Source organism: Jaculus jaculus, chromosome 7 (assembly GCF_020740685.1).
Source record: "Jaculus jaculus isolate mJacJac1 chromosome 7, mJacJac1.mat.Y.cur, whole genome shotgun sequence".
Taxonomy (NCBI): Eukaryota; Metazoa; Chordata; class Mammalia; order Rodentia; family Dipodidae; genus Jaculus; species Jaculus jaculus.
This window is the reverse complement of record NC_059108.1, coordinates 65,107,023-65,124,732: the sequence shown is the minus strand read 5'-3', so window position 1 is coordinate 65,124,732 and position 17,710 is coordinate 65,107,023. Positions and strand designations below refer to the sequence as shown.

At 43.5% G+C, this 17,710-nt stretch overlaps 1 protein-coding gene across 4 annotated transcripts in view; it reads right to left on the bottom strand.

Annotated features, from left to right (window-relative positions):
* Mdn1 (midasin AAA ATPase 1) overlaps positions 1 to 16,494 on the bottom strand; it is a 229,453-nt gene extending 212,959 nt beyond the window's left edge. For all 4 annotated transcript variants that reach the window (XM_045154108.1, XM_045154109.1, XM_045154110.1 and 1 more), the window contains exons 1-2: positions 16,324 to 16,494; positions 7,453 to 7,679 (exon numbers count right to left, since the gene is read on the bottom strand). In XM_045154108.1, coding sequence (XP_045010043.1) covers positions 7,453 to 7,679; positions 16,324 to 16,425 — 329 coding nt within the window. In that variant the 5' untranslated portion in view covers positions 16,426 to 16,494. The remainder of the gene's footprint in view (positions 1 to 7,452; positions 7,680 to 16,323) is intronic.
* Between the last annotated feature and the right edge of the window lie 1,216 nt (positions 16,495 to 17,710).

The window sequence follows — 17,710 nt, the reverse complement described above, 5'->3', positions numbered from 1 at the left end:
AAATCCTTGGGCTGGAGAGATGGCTTAGCGGTTAAGCACTTGCCTGTGAAGCCTAAGGACCCCGGTTCGAGGCTCAGTTCCCCTGGTCCCACGTTAGCCAGATGCACAAGGTGGCGCACACGTCTGGAGTTCGTTTGCAGAGGCTGGAAGCCCTGGCGCGCCCATTCTCTCTCTCTCCCTCTATCGGTCTTTCTCTCTGTGTCTGTTGCTCTCAAATAAATAAATAAAAATAAAATAAAATAAAATAAGTAGTTTATAAAAAAAATCCTTGCATGGTAGTGCATGCCTTTAATCCCAGCACTCACTCAGGAGGCACAGGTAGGAGAAGAATCACTATGATTTCAAGGCCAGCCTGGGACTATATTCTCCTGGGCTACAGGAAGACCCTTAAAAAACAAAACAAAAAAACTAATAGACTGAAATGATATAAACTATCTTTTTCAGAGCTGGAGAGATGGTTCAGCAGTAAAGGGGCTTGCTTGCAAAGCCTTGTGGCTGGGGTTCAATTCCCCAGTACCCACATGGGGCCAGATGCACAAAGTGGCATATGCAACTGGAGTTCACTTTCAGCAGCAAGTGGCCTTGGTGCAGCCATAATCCTCCCCTTCCCTCTTCCCTCATTCTTCTCTCTCATAAATTAAAATGTTTTTGTTGTTCTTTTTTTGGTTTTTCGAGGTAGGGTCTCACTCTGGTCCAGGCTGACCTGGAATTAACTCTGTCATCTCAGGGTGGCCTTGAACTCAAGGCAATCCTCCTACCTCTGCCTCCCGAGTGCTGGGATTAAAGGTGTATGTCACTATACCCAAGTTAAAAACATTTTAATTTAGCCAGGCGTGGTGGAGCACGCCTTCAATCCCAGCACTCGCCTTCAATCCCAGCACTCGGGAGGCAGAGGTGGAAGAATTACTGTGATTTCGAAGCCACTCTGAGACTACACAGTGAATTCCAAGTCAGCCTGAGCTAGGGTGATACCCTACCTCACAAAGAAAAAAAAACTATATATATTCTAGGTGGTGCAAGCATCTGGAGTTCGATTACAATGGCTGAGGGACTGGCACACCAATTCTCTGTCTCTCTCTGTGAAATAAAGTTTAAAAATAAAAAATAAAAAAACACATCACAATATAGTGCAGAGCACTTGCCAAACATGCACATAAAACATGCCTGATCACATGAAAATTAAAAAAAAATAGGCTGAAGAGATGCCTTAGTGGTTAAGGCACTTGCCTGGGAAGCCTAGCCTAAGGGCTCATGTTCAATTTTCCGGGTTCCCACATAAGCCAGATGCACAAAGTGATGCAGGCACACAAGGTCACTCATGAGCACAAGTGAACACACACATCCTGGAGGCCCTAGTGTGTCAATTCTCCCTCAGCAAGGGAGGGAGGGAGGTGGGGGGGAGGGAAAGCAAGCAAGCAAGCCAGCCAGCCAGCCAGCCAGCCAGCCAGCCTGCCTGCCTGCCTGCCTGCCTGCCTGTTGGGCTTGCCTAAAATAAAATAAAATAAAATAGAAAAGATAAAAGAAATCAGAAAAACTCTTGGGAAAAACAAAACTAGAACCATATCCTATCAAAATGTATATAATGCCAGGCATGGTGGTGCATGTCTTTAATTCCAGCACTTAGGAGATAAGAAGTAGGAGGATTGCAGTGAGTTTGAGGCCACTCTGAGACTACATAATGAATTCCAATTAGACCTGGACTAGAGTGAGATCCTACTTTGAAAAACCCAATGAAGCAGCTGTTTGTTTGTTTGTTTCCTTCAAAAAGACCTATAGTGTGTCTAATCAACACAAATGAGGAAATGATGGCCAAGTTAGTTTAATAAAGTAGACGGAATCAACTTTAGGCATAATGTATCGGAGTGAACTGCTTTCTTTTATCAAAAAGTTATGGGCTGGAGAGATGGCTTAGCGGTTAAGCGCTTGCCTGTGAAGCCTAAGGACCCCGGTTCGAGGCTCGGCTCCCCAGGTCCCACGTTAGCCAGATGCACAAGGGGGCGCACGCGTCTGGAGTTCGTTTGCAGAGGCTGGAAGCCCTGGCGCGCCCATTCTCTCTCTCTCCCTCTACCTGTCTTTCTCTCTGTGTCTATCGCTCTCAAATTAATAAATAAAAAATTTAAAAAAAAAGTTATGGGAGCCATTGGTTTTAAGTATCATTTTATCACTCTTTGTGAAACTTCACAATGTTCAGGAGGACACCATGAATGATATAACAGCTGAACATATTTCTATATGGCCATCTTCTATTCCAAACGTCCAGTCTGTGGACTTTGAAGCTATAGCAATCACAGTGAAAGAACTGGTTTGTAATACACTCAGTATAAATCCAAACAATCATTCTTGGTTAAATATCCAAGCAGACATTTATTTTGCAACAAATCAGTATTCAGCAGCTCTTCAGTATTACCCCCAGGCAGGAGCTGTGTGCTCTAATTTCTTTAACAAGGCTGTGCCCCCTGATGTTTATACAGACCAGGTAATAAAACGAATGATAAAGTGCTGCTCTTTGCTGAACTGCCACACACAAGTAGTTTTATGTCAGTTCCTCAGAAATTGCTAAAAAATAGCTTTTAAATCACTGCAGGAACAAAACATTCATGATGCTATGGACTCATACTATGACTACATTTGGGATGTTACCATCTTGGAATACACGACCTATCTTCATCATAAAAGAGGAGAGACAGATAAAAGAACCGAATGCAAGCAACCCAGAAGAAGTGTTACATTATTAAGATTAAGTTTATATAAAAAATAAATAAAAATAAATGTTACAATTATTTTATTATAATTATCTTAATTATATTGAAATATTAACTGTATAAATATATGCATAGAACTAAGGTTATAGCTAAATAGTAGAACACTTGCCTACCATGCACAGACCTCAGGTTCTATCCTCAACACAAGGGGAAAGGAGGGGAAACTATATAAATGTCTAAAATTAACTACAGTGGTAGTTGTACATATCACAAGTTTACAACAAAAAGTAAATTGTTCTTTTGTATGATATATAATAAAGCAATTTCACACTCTCCAATACATAAAGACAATTGCAGAGAAATATTAACTGGGACCTGAGGATTTTTAAAGTATATTTTATTTGTTTACTGAGGGAAGAGAGAGAATGGGCATGCCAAGACCTCCTACCACTGCAAACAAACTCCAGATGTATGCGCCCCCTTGTGGATCTGGCTTACATGGGTCCTGAGGAATCGAACCAAGGTCCTTTGATTTTGCAAGCAAATGCCTTAACCACTAAGCCATCTCTCCAGCCATTGTATTTGTTTTTGAAAAAAAATATTTTTATTTTACTTGAGAGAGACAGACAGAAGAGAGGGAGAACAAATGGGCATGCCAGGATCTCCTGCCACTGTAAATGAACTTGAGACACATGTACATGTACCCCCTTGTGCATCTAGCTTATGTGGGTCCTGGGGAATCACCAGGGTCCTTTGGCTTTGCAGGCAAATGCCTTATCCACTAAGCCATCCCTCCAGCCCTTGTTTTTGTTTTTTAAAAACTATGGACTTCTGTGTGAGTAGGAAGAAAACTCAGTAGCAGAGACCAGTAAGCTAGAAAGGGGATATAAAGGGAGTAAAATGGGAGGGAGGAGAGACTTAATAGGAAGGTACTGTATATATGTAAGTAGAAGAACAGATTAATGGGGATGAAAAGGCCTAAGTGAGGTCAAGGGAAGAGAATGAGTAAAGGAAAGGTGGAGGGAGGGCTAATAAGTCATATGGAAATCTACTTCTTTGGACAATGGAACACTCAGGAGTCAACAGAAAATTTTCAGTGCCAAAGATGGGATACCTTCCAGTGAGTTGATGGCCAGGGAGGTCCCTGATACCCACAAAACATTACTGGCCATTGCCGAGGCCCTTGGTTTCCCACCAGGAATAGATGGTAAGACCCTATTGCTGAAGACTCCACATACTTGGGCTTCAAGGTCACTAAGAAATCCTGCTGGAGCTGAGCTGAAAACCTCCTCCATGTAGACCAGCTGACAGAAAGCTGGAAAAAGCCATGCTACATGCAGTTAAATGGGAGAGAGAGAAATCACGAGTGAAGATACCCAACAGTGGACACTGCAAGCCTTATAAATATTTGGCCCTCTAATTGACTGGAGGCCTGCTCCATGGCAGGGAATACATCCCTGATACTGAAAACCTACAACAGGGGTAGTCATGAGCCCTAGGGGTGTAACATCTGCTGCTGTCTGGCTAAATGTATATACTATGCTTACCAAACAGTCCAGTAAGCACTACTTTTAATGTTCATACCCATTTATTAATGCTACTCTCAGTTTTGGTTAGAGAACCTTCTCTTTTCAGATGCCAGTGACCTTGGAGTGGATGACTCAAGAGGCACCATGGTGCTGAGTCCTGAAATATCTCTATCAAACCTTCCAAGGCTCAGGGTCCCTTGTGGAAGAGGTGGCGGAAAGAATGTAAGAGCCAAACGAAGGATAGGATTCCTTACAAAATGCTCCTCCAGACACAAAATGGCCTGGATATCCATGACCTCACAGTGCCTGACATTACCTACACAATACCATCATAATAGGAAGAAAAGATCATGACATCAAAATAAAAGAGACTGACTGAGAGGGGGAGGGGATATGATGGAGTGGAGTTTCAAAGGGGAAAGTGAGGGGATGGAGGGAATTACCAAGGAACATTGTTTACAATTATGGAAGTTATCAATTATATATGTATGTATGTGTGTGTATGTGTGTGTGTATATATACACACACACACATACATACATAAACATTACATTTTTATTTTATTTGAGAGACACAAAGAGAGGGAGAACAGATGGGCATGCCAGGATCTCCTGCCACTGCAAATGAATTCGAGATACATGTGCAATCATAGGGTATGTCCCTGATCCTCCTTTTCAAAGATGTAGTCCTAAAAACAGAACCACAGCTGGATGTGGTAGCACACGCCTTTAATCCCAGCACTTGAGAGGCAGAGGTAGGAGGATCACCATGAGTTCAAGGCCACCCTGAGACTACATAGTGAGTTCCAGGTCAGCCTGGGCTAGGATGAGACCCTACCTCAAAAAAAACCAAAATAATATTTTTAATTTTCTTGCTCCCAAGTATTTATTTCATACCTCTCTATTCCAGTATTTAATATACTGTACTTTTTTTGGTTTTTGTTTGTTTTCACATAGGGTCTCACTCTAGCCCAGGCTGACCTGGAATTCACTATATTGTCACAAAGGTGCCTCAAACTCACAGCAATCCTGATTGTTGTGATTAAAGACATGGGCCACCAAGCCCTGTTAATACACTGTACTTTTTTGCAAGAGGAAAATTGGGTATTATGGCTCAATGGTAAAGTCCCTGCTTTTTAGCATATGTAAGGCCCTATATTCAATCGTGGCACTCAATCATCAATCTGTGTTTGAAAAAAAACAAAAACAATTGTTTGCATGTCTGCTTCCAGTTCTTTATGGTATAGGAACCGTATCTGACTTTCTGATTCAGACTCTAAATTGAGATTTTTTTTTATTGAATAAATGACTTACCTCTCTACATGTTGCTGCATGCCTGTACAGTGTTAATGTAAGGAGGTATCAAATGAGCTAGCTAAAAATTTTAAACTAAATCTAAAACAACCTAAACTAAAAACCCAAATCCTATGAAATATCATTATCGATAGTGGGTATTTTTTTTTGTTTAATATTTTTCCCTCACTTATATTTGCAAGGAGGGGAAAAGAAAATGGGGGGATAGCACACCAGGGTCTCTTGGCAGTGCAAACGAACTCTACTTTGTGTTTCTGGCTTTTTATGGGTACTGGGTAATCGAACCCAGGATGGCAGGCTTTGCTTGAAGCAAGTGTCTTTAACTGCTGAGCTATGTCCCCAGCACCTATAGTGGATTTTAACTATACATTGACTCATCATTAACATATAACTTTTTTCTTTTTTGCTTTACTTTGTTTTAGTCCTGGGAATCAAACACAGGAACTTGTCAATGCTAAGTGAACAGTCTACCACTAAGCTACATCATCCCAACACCCTCTTGGGTTTGTGTATGTGTACTATATGTGGTATGGTTTGTGGAAGGGGGTGGGAAGGTTAGTGCATATATATGCAGATAAACTCACAAGAATGCAGAGGCCAAGAAAATATCAGGTACCCTTCCTCAATTGCTTCCTTCAGATGAACAAGCGAACAGTTTTCCGAAGCCCTAGCAATTTTCTAGTCTCTGCTCCTTACAAAACCAGGGTTACAAATATGCATGGCTATACCCAGCTGTTTATAGGGGTCTTGGGGAACAAGCAGGGGCTGAACTCCAGGATGCACAAATGATAAGCAAGCACTCCAGAACTGAACAATACTCTGAGTCTAAAGCTCTACTAATTCACCCTTGCACTTGTAATAAAAAAAAATAAAATAAAATAAAAAAATCCAGGTGGTGGTGCTCACCTTTAATCCCAGCACTCAGCAGGCAGAGGTAGGAAGATAGCCATGAGTTTGAGGCCACCCTGAGACTACATAGTGAATTCTAGGTCAACCTGGGCTAGAGTGAGAGTCTACCTCGAAAAAAATAAATAAATAAAAAATTAAGAAGTTTCACCCATCTAAAATCATGCTATAAACCAAGAGTAGTGGTACACACCTTTAATCCCAGCACTTGGGAGGCAGAGATGGGAGGATCGCAATGAGTTCAAGGCCACCCTGAGACTACATAGTGAATTCTAGGTCAGCCTGAGCTAGAGTGAGACCCTACCTAGAAAAACCAAAAGTTAAATAAATAATGTTATAAAAGCCTCAGCTAAAACTCATTTAGATTTACTTATATGCAAGTCATGCCAGTCCCTGAGACCATTTTTCTAGACGTGTCTTAATGACTAAGATTTGAAAGAATCCTAGTAAGCCAGCAGTGGGACACATACAGTAATCTCAGCAACTGGGAGACTGAGGCAAGAGGAATGCCACAAGTTTGATATTAGCCAGAGCTACATAGGAAATTCCAGGCTAACCTGGGCTCCACAATGGTGGGATTTGCCAAAAAAGAAAAGCCAGACATGGTGGCACATGCTTTTAATCTTAGCACTCGGGAGTTCGAGGCCAACCTGAAACTACATCGTGAATTCCAGGTCAGCCTGGGCTACAGTGAGACCTTACCTCCAAAAAACCAAAGAAAAGCAAGAGAGAAAGAAACCTAATAATGTTGACAGATGGGGTAACTGGATTAAGATGTGACTATCTTCCTAAAATATTACTATCTCTACTTTCTGTATTTCCCTTTTCTCAATCCATATTCCTCCAATGAGAGAACTAGTTTATTTTGATTTTGGATACACAAGTGGCCTCAACCTCACAATCCTTGTACCTCAGCTTCCCAAGTGCTTGGGTTACAAGAGCCATCATACCTTCAAAGATTTCAACTCCTCACAAGGCAATGAGAATAAAACTGCTACTCACGGGAGGATGTCAGGATGATGACCAAGGAGTTTGCTCATTGACACACTAAGACGTTCATGAAGATCATGATTGACTTGGCCTCCAGTTTTAATGACTTCAGCATTCCTTTCCAGCAAATCCAAAAGGATAGGACGCAGCTGGCGGCCAAGTAAAACAGTACAGTCTTTATCCAACAGCAACTGTGCTAAAGCATTCAGGATACACTGGCGATCTTGAGGTGTCCATACCTGAGAGGAAACAAAACATCCATGTCAAAAATATCCATTGGGGCTTGAGGGATGGCTTAGGGGTTAAGGCGTTTGCCTGCAAAGTCAAAGGACCCAGGTTCAATTCCCCAGGACCCATGTTAGCCAGATGGACAAGGAGGAGCATGCATCTGGAGTTCCGTTTGCAGTGGCTGGCGGCCCTGACACACCCTTTCCCTTTCCCTCTCTCTCCCTCTCTCTCTCTCTCCCCCCCTTCCTCCCTCTTTCTCTGTGAAATAAATAAATAAAAATAAAATATTTTTTTAAAAATTCATTGGACACCCTCCAAGGCTCAGGGTCCATTGTGGAAGAAGTGGTAGAAAGAATGTAAGAGCCAAAGGAAGGGTACCACTCCTTACATACAACTATCCGGACAGAATTTAGTACCTAGCCATACCTAAACAAGACCCTCATAACAGGAGAAAAAGATGATGACATCAAATCCAAAGAGAGTCTAATGGAGGGAGGGAGGGAGGGGATATGACGGAGAGGAGAGTTATGGGGGAAGTGGGAAGGGGAGAAAAATACTATGGGTGGTTGTCTCTAAGTATAGAAATTGTCAACAAAAATATACATATATTAAAAATGTTTATATTCATTGGTCCCTCTCTCTCTCCCTCCCTTTCAAGTAAATAAATAAATTTTTAGGGGCTGGAGAGATGGCTTAGCAGTTAAGGCGCTTGCCTGCAAAGCCAAAGGACCCAGGTTCAATTCTCCAGGACCCACATAAGCCAGATGCACAAGGTGGCACATTGAGTCTGGAGTTTGTTTGCAGCAGCTGGAGGCCCTGGCATACCCATTCTCTCTGCTTTCCTCCCTCTCTCTCAAAACAAGTAAAATAGAATAAAAAGTTAATACATATATATACATATATATATATATATATACACACACACACACACACACACACACACACACACGCACACACGCACACACACACGCACCCATTGGTATCGCCGGGCATGGTGGCACATGCCTTTAATTCCAGCACTCGGGAGGCTGAGGAAGGAAGATCACTGTGAGTTTGAGGCCAGCCTGAGACTACATAATGAAATCCAGGTTAGCCTGGGCTACAATGAGACCTTACCTCAAAAAACCAAACAAAGAAAAATTAAAAATTTAATTGTAGCTGGGAGTGGTAGCACATGCCTTTAATCCCAGCACCAGGGAGACAAAGGTAAGAGGATGATGGCAAGACTGAGGCCAGCCTGGGACTAAAATGAGTTCAAGGTCAGTGTGGGCTAGAGTGAGACCCTACCTCAAAAAAACAAACAAAAATTCATTTGTGGGCTGGGAAGATTGCTCAGCAGTTAAAGGCACTTGCTTACAAAACAAGCCTGCACCTGGCATGGTGGCACATGCCTTTAATCCAAGCCTTGGGAGGCACAGGTAGGAAGAGTGCTGTGAGTTTGAAGCCAACCTGAGATTACAATGAATTCCAAGTCAGCCTGAGCTACAGCAAGACCCTACCTCAAATAATCAAAAAGAGGGGCTGGAGAGATGGCTTAGCGGTTAAGTGCTTGCCTGTGAAGCCTAAGAACCCTGGTTCGAGGCTCAATTCCCCAGGACCCACATTAGCCAGATGCACAAGGGGGCGCACGTGTCTGGAGTTTGTTTGCAGTGGCTGGAAGTCCTGGCGCACCCAGTCTGTCTCTCTATCTGCCTCTTTCTCTGTCTCTCTCTGCCTCTTTCTCTCTCTGTCACTCTCAAATAAATATATAAAAATGAACAACAACAAAAAAAACTTTAAACAAGCAAGGTGTAGTGTTGCACGCCTTTAATCCCAGCACTTAGGAGGCAGAGGTAGGAGGACTGCCATGAGTTTGAGGCCACCCTGAGATAGTGAATTCCAGGTCAGCCTGAGCTAGAGTGAGACCCTACCTCGAAAAACAAAAACAAAAAAACAAAAAAAAACTTTAAACAAAAAAATCAAAGGAAAAATTTTAATTTCATGTGTACTGAGAAGATCAGAATTCTATCTTAGAATAAATATTCTCAAATTCCAAACTTCATAACCGAGTTTCTCAAAAACCAAAGAGTGGTTTTATTTTATTTTATTTACTTATTTATTTATTTATTTTGGTTTTTTGAGGTAGGCTCTCACTCTAGCCCAGGCTGATCTGGAATTCACTATGTAATCTCAGGGTGGCCTTGAGCTCACAGCAGTCCACCTACTCTGCCTCCCAAGTGCTAGGATTAAAGGCACGCACCACCACGCCTGGCTGCCAAGAGTGGTTTTATTAAAATAGAAGATTATAGAGTTAAAGGCGAGTGCCTCCACACCTGGCAATACTAGGATTCTATGCAAAATAGTACAGAGCTTCAGCTCAAAAATAATCTGTGTTCAAGGATCTAAACCCTAGTATTCCTCTAAATGAAAATGTAAAAATTCTGTACTTACTGCCAGACATCATAGGGCATGGTGCTCACATGCTCACTCATTCGCTCAATAAATACTTTTTTTTAAAATTTAATTTATTTTAGACAGAGAATTGGCACATCAGGACCTCCAGCCACTGCAATCGAACTCCAGATGAATGTGCCACCTTGTGTGCATGCACCACCATGTCTGGCTTACATGGGATCTGGGAAGTCAAACATGGATCCATAGGCGTCACAGGCAAGTGCCTTAACCACTAAGCCATCTCTCCAGCCTAATAAATAGGTATTTTTAAGAATTAATTAAAGAAGCCGGGCGTGGTGGCGCACGCCTTCAATCCCAGCACTCGGGAGGCAGAGGTAGGAGGATAGCCATAAGTTTGAGGCCACCCTGAGACTGCAGAGTTAATTCCAGGTCAGCCTGGACCAGAGTGAGACCCTACCTCGAAAAACAAAAACAAACAAAAAAAAATTAAAGATATTATTAATAAGCCATAGAAACCTATTTCTTTGCTAGCTTAAAAAAAAAAAGTATCTTAAAAAATATGGGCCGAGGGCTAGACAGATGGCTTAGTAGTTAAGGCACATGCCCATGAAACCTACGGATCCAGTTTCAATTCCCCAGGACCCATGAGAAGCCAGATGCACAAGGTAATGCATGTGTCTGAAGTTCATTTGCAGTAGCTGGAGGCCCTGGCATGCCCATTCTCATTCATTCATATTCTCTCTCTCTCTCTTTCATAAATTAAAAAAAAAAAAAGAAAAAAGGCTGACTCAGCAGTAAAGAAAAATGAAGTTATGAAATTTGCAGGAATGGATGGATCTGGAAAAGATTATACTAAATGAGGTAACCCAGGCCCAGAAAACTAAACGTCACATGTTCTCTCCCATAAGTGGATCCTAGCTACAAATAACTGGACTTCTGTGTGAGTAGGAAGAAAACTCAGTAGCACAGGCCAGTAAGCTAGAAAAGAGATACAAAGGGAATAGGAGGGAGGACCTAATAGGATGGTATTGTATATTTGTAAGTAGAAGAATAGATTAGTGGGGGTGAAGAAGTCTAAGTAAGGTCAGGGGAAGAGACTGAGTAAGGAAAGGGGGAGGGAGGGCTAATCAAAATCTAAGAGGATATAAGTAACTCATACGGCCGAGCTTGGTGGCGCACACCTTTAATCCCAGCACTCAGGAGGCAGAAGCAGGAGGATTGCCGTGAGTTTGAGTCCACCCTGAGACTCCATAGTGAATTCCAGGTCAGCCATGGCTAGAGTGAGACCCTACCTTGAAAACCCAAACAAACAAATAAGTCATACAGAAACCTACTACTTTTTTGGACAATGAAAACCACAGGAGCCATAGACTTACTAGAAAATTTTCAGTGCCAGGGATGGGATACATACCAGTGAGTTTTTGGCCAGGAAGGTCCCTGATGCCCCCAAAACATTACAGGCCAAGGCCCTTGGTTTCCCACCAGAAATAGATGGTAAGACCCTACTGCTAAAGATTCTACATAGTTGGCCTGCAAGGTCAATGAGAAACTCTGCTGGAACTGAGCTGATAACCTCCTCCATGTAGACCAGCTGACAGAAAGCTGGAAGACGCCATTCTGCATGCAGTTCAATGGGAGAAAGAGAAATCACCAGTGAAGATATCCAATAGTGGACACTGCAAGCCTTATATTTGGCCAACCAGGCCAAATGAGCCAACAGGTGTAATAGTGGCACGTCTGTTATGGGGGAAAACAACCACCCTCTAATTCGACTGGAGGTCCACTCCATGGGAGGGAATACATCCCTGATACTGAAAACCTATAACAGGGGTAGTCATGAACCCAAGGGGTGTAATGTCTGCTGCTGTCTGGCTAAATGTATATACTATGCTCATCAAACTTCCCAGTAAGCACTTCTCTTAATGTTCATACCCATATATCAATGCTACTCTCACTTTTGGTTAGAGAACCTTATCTTTTCAGATGGCAGTGACCTTGCAATGACTCAGAAGGCATCATGGTGCTGAGAAGTGATAGAGGAGTGTTCAGCACTGAAATAGTTCCATCACACATTCCAAGACTCAGGGTCCATTGTGGAAGAATAAACAAAAAAGAATGTAAGAGCCAGCAGGGCATGGTAGTGCACACCTTTAATCCCAGCACTGGGAGGCAGAGGTAGGAGGATCGCTGAGGTTCAAGGCCACCCTGAAACTCCATAGTGAATTCCAGGTCAGCCTGGGTTTAGAGTAAGACCCTACCTCGAAAAAAAAAAAAAAAAAGAATGTAAGAGCCAAAGGAAGGGTAGGACTCCTTACAATGTGCTTCTCCAGACACAAAATGGTCTGGATATCCATGACTTCACAGTGCCTGGCCTGACACTACCTACACAAGATCATTATAATAGGAAGAAAAGATCATGACATCAAAATAAAAGAGAAACTATGGATCATGAATTTTCAAATGGGAAAGTGGAGGGAGGGGGGGAATTACCATGGGATATTGTTTATAATTATGGAAGTTGTTAATTTTTTTTTTAATTTAGAAAAAACATGGGCTGGAGAGATGGTTTAGCAATTAAGCACTTGCCTGCAAAGCCAAAGGACCCAGGACCCACATAAACCAGACATACAAGGTGGCCCGAGTGTCTGGAGTTCATGTGCAGTGACTGGAGGCCCTGGTGCGCCCATTCTGTCTACCTACCTTCCCCCCCCCCCAGTAAATAATAAAAATAAAATATGTTTTAAAAAAATACTAGAGCCCTGGAGAGATGGCTCAGCAGTTAAGGTGCTTGCCTGCAAACCCTAGTGACCTGGGTTCAATTCTCCAGTACCCACATAAAGCTAGATGCAAAGTGGTGCATGTGTCTACAGTTTGCGCGGTGGCTAGAGGCCCAGCTGTGTGCATGCGCTTGCTCACACTCTCCCTCTCTCTCTCCCCTTCTCTGTGTCTCTGCTTGCAAAAAAATAAATAAATCTTTTAAAAAAATTAGGGCCAGTCATGGTAGCCCATGCCTTTAATCCCAGCACGCAGGAGATAGAGGTAAGAGGATTACTTTGAGTTCAAGGCCACCCTGACACTACATAGTGAATTCCAGGTCAGCCTGGGCTTAAGTGAGACCCTACCCTGAAAAACAAGAAGCAAGGCGAGGGAAGGAGAAAAGGAAAAGGAAAGGAAAGAAAAGAAAATCTGGAGCTGCAGGTGGCTCAGCCATTAATACGCTTGCCTAGGGCTGGAGGGATGGTTTAGCGGTTAAGGCATTTGCCTGGAAAGCCAAAGGACCCAGGTTGGATTCCCCAGGACCCACGGTAGATGCACAAGAGGGTGCACACATCTGGAGTTTGTTTGCAGTGGCTGGATGCCCTGGCATAACCCATATTCATTCTCTCTCTCTAAAATAAATAAATACAAATAAAATATTTTTTAAAAAGATGCAGCCGGGCGTGGTGGTGAACACCTTTAATCCCAGCACTTGGGAGGCAGAGGTAAGAGGATCACTGTGAGTTAGAGGCCACCCTGAAACTCCATAGTGAATTCCAGGTCACCCTGGGCTAGAGTGAGACCCTACCTCGAAAAAAAAAAAAAAAAAAAAAAAAGATGCTTTCCTGCAAAGCCTAAAGACCGGCGTCTGATTCCTCAGTACCCACATAAAGCCAAATGAACAAAGTGGTGCATGAATCTGTAGTCCAGTTGCAGTGGCTGGAGGGCCTAGCATACTCATTCTCCTCTCCCCCATAAATAAATATTTTTTACCAAGAAAAATCTTGGGGGACGGGGGTGGGGGGAAGACAAAGAAAAATCTCAACCAACAATGGATCCTGCAACTTAACAGGGCTGGCCAGCCAAGAAAAATACACCAACTGGTAAAATAGTGGCATGTCTGTTATGGGGAAAACCAACTGTTCTATGATTAGATTTGATGCTGGATCCATGGGAATCTGTGTCTGATACTAAGAACATATGGGGCTGAGGAATTCATAAGCCCTAGGTGAAGAAGCTACTTCTGTTACTTGGCTAAATGGATATAGTATACCCAAAAAATTGCCCTCTATATTTATGTTTATGCCCAATTACTAATGCTACTAATGCTTTTGGTTACAAAAGCTTGCTTCCAAAGACTAAGGACCTAGGTTCAATTCCCCAGTACCCATGTAAGCCAGATGTACAAGGTAGCACATGCATCTGAGTTCATCTGCAGTGGCTAGAGGCCCTGACACACCTATTCTCATCCTCCATCCCCCTCTGTCTCACTCAAATAAATAATAAAATATATATTTTAAATTATTTATTTATTTACTTAGAGAGAGAGAGAGAAAGAGGTGGAGGGGAGAGAGAGAGAGAATGGGGGTGCCAGGGCCTCTAGCCACTGCAAAGATACGCCAGACACATGTGCCCCCTTGTGTATCTGGCTTATACGGGTCCTGCAGAATCAACCCCAGGGTCCTTTGCTTTTGCAGGCAAATGCCTTAACCGCTGAGCCATCTCTCCAGCCCAATAAAAATTTTTTTTAACTGAAATTAGGGGCTGGAGAGATGGTTCAGCGGTTAAGGCGCTTGCCTACAAATCCTAACATCCTGAATTGGACTCCCTAGTAAAGTCAAATGTACAAAGTGGTACGTGCATCTGGAGTTTGTATGCAGTGGATAGAGGCCCTGGCATGCCTATTCTGTCTCTGCTTGCAAATAAAATATAAAACAAAACAAAACAAAATAGGAGCTGGAGAGGTGGCTCAGCAGTTAAAGGCATTTTCTTGCCTGCTGGCAAGGGTTCAGCTCCCCAGTACCCAGGTACAATCCCATACACAAAGTAGCCTATGCATCTGGAGTTCATTTGCAGTATCAAAAGGCCCTGGTACACCCATTACCTCTCTCTGTTACAAATAAAAGTATTTATAAAAAAAAATAAGTTTTCATTAAAATTATTACCTACCCCATAAATAAAGGAACAATCCCTTTCCATTTCTTGAAATTTCTGAGATTGGTTTTAGAATCTGACAATACAAGGCAGAAGAAAGGGATACTGGGCAGCATTACTACATGCTCCAAAACTACATGGGTGGATCTTATGTTTAAATGTGTCAGTTTCCCTAAATTATTACTGAATAAAGGCTACATATAATTTCCTACTCCATTCCCCCAATCTAAACCACCTTCCCCACCTTGGGTGCTGAGCTAAACCTCAGCCCCATAAACATTAATTGTGCATCCAATTACTATAGTAATTGTAGTAACACCCCTGAAACTGGTCCAGGCACTGTAGACCCAGAATCCGAGCTACCAATTCTAAACAAACTTGTAGAAAAATCGCCCTAGCCACAATATATAATTTAATGGCCTTTCATGAATTCAGCTCCTCTAAACCAATTATCTGCCCAACAAACCAAAGACATGTTTTACCTCTAAACCGCCTACTCATGTTACTGAGTCCCTTTGCTAAGAAGGCCTATGGCCAAACAACACAGTAGATACTTCAGGTTGGCTTCCTATGGTAAATCGATCAATCAGAAATTCCTCTTGGGTGGGGGTGTAATTCAGTAGTAGTGCATGGGTAGTAGTTGAGCTTTGGATTCAACTCCCAGCACCCACCCATCCTTACCCGGCCAAAAAACTAAAAGCTCTTAAGGGGTGTACTTTGCCCCTCCAAAAAGGTAAAATCCCTCAGCCTCCTCAGTGATTGAATGAGGTCTACAAAGTTTAAAAGCACACGTATTTTCTACTCACAAGACACTAGACTTTATGGGTAGAAAGCATGGGATAACGATGACTATTAAGGATCCTCAACTCAGGCAGAAGTCAATGAGACGCATCTAACAGAAATCCTCACAGGTCCTACGGAGAGTTTAAAGTTAGCTTCAGCTGTCTTACTTCGTCCTTTAAGTTTTGTGTTTATGAACGGTTTCCAAAGGAAATAAAAACTTTCAACCCGGAGGTCATAAGGGACTGTCTGTCTCCTCAGTACAGCACAGAGATTTGGGGAACAGCAGGAACACAGTCAATACTCCACGGTCCGAAAAGGGAATGGCCAAAAGAGAAAAACACGCAACGAAACCCACGGGGATAGCTGCCTCGCGCGCTCAGTTACACCTGTGTAGAAAGATCACTTTAGGAAAACTCCATTTCCTTCGGAAAGACACGCTTGCCACCAGAGCTTAAGCGTCGCAGAGGGAGCTAGGGGGAGGGAAATCGACCCCAGACACAAAAGGCTCCTCCGCACAGTCCGCCACGGCCAGCCCGGCAGAGCCGCCCCGCGCCCTCGGGTCCTCACCTGCTGAGTCAAGAACCTGCCCAGCTCGCTGCGGCTCCTCTCGTTCCTGGAGGCGATTAACCGCAGCGGCCCCGCCGCCAGCTCCACCAGAAGGTGCTCCATGGCCCCAGGCCTGCGCAGCAGAGAAACGGTGCCCAGCTGCCAAAGAAGGTGGCGGCTGAAAGCCGGGGAGCTGCTTCACACGTGGTGAAGCACGCGGCGCCGTGCGTCATAAGCCTGCGACGCCTACGGCCTCACTGCGGGCCCGCCCCCGCGCGCAGGAAACGCTGCGTCACCGTCGCATCGCGTCGCGTCGCGTCGCGTCAGGAAGAGAAACGGAGGACAAGAGAACTTTTGAGGGTTCCAGGCGGGAGTGATAAGTGTTCCTAGATACAGTGAGAAACTCGGCAGAAATGTACGATCTCACTTCACAGGTGCCTTCCTCTGCATCAAAACAGAAAACATTAGACAAGAAAAATAAACTGACTGGAGGCTGGAAAGATGGCTTAGTGCTTAAGGCGATTGCCTGCGAGCCTAAGGTGGAAACAGGTTCGATTCCGCAGTACCCACCTAATGCCAGAAACACAAGGTGGCTTATGCATCTGGAGTCCATTTGCAGTGGGTTATAAGAAAAGTGTAAAAGAAGAGAACACTGGACTTGATGTGAAGAGCAAAAGAGAACACTGGACTTACTGTCAACAGGCAGACTGTTTATTGAGAGAAGCAGCAAGGGGCAGCAGCCTTCCCGCAGGGTGAAGGCTTGAAGCACTGGGCCAGGCTGGGGTGCAAGCTTATGAGGAGGATCCTAAGGAAAACAGACTGAACCAGCTGCAGGTCCAAGGAAGTAGAAAGGAACTATAGGTACTTCTGTCTTTACTCAGAATAACCTCTAGAGAGGATATTACATCAGCCGGTTTCTGCTCCCTCAAGGTTTTCTGAGCTAAGGAAAGTTGATCAATGGGAAGTAGACAAGCCTGTCAAGGCCACATGTATCTGAGGCTTCTTTATTGCCTGCTGGTCTTAGGGATAGTTGTTACCTCTACTTTTCAAAGAAAGCCTTCATGGATGGAGGCAAATAAAAAAAATTATTAAAAATGAAAAAATAGGGCTGAAGAGATGGCTTAGCCATCAAGGTTGCCTGTGAAGGTTAAGTACCCAGGTTTGATTCTCTAGGTCCCATGTAAGGCAGATGCACAAGGTGGCACATATGTCTGGAGTTCATTTGCAGTGGCTACAGGCCTTGGTGCACCTATTTTGTCTCCTACCCCCCCCCTTCAAGTAAAAAATTCTTGGGCTGGAGAGATGGCTTAGAGGTTAAGGGCTTGCCTGTGAAGCCCAAGAACTCTGATTCGAGGCTGTATTCCCCAGGACCCACGTTAGCCAGATGCACAAGGGGAAGAACGCGTCC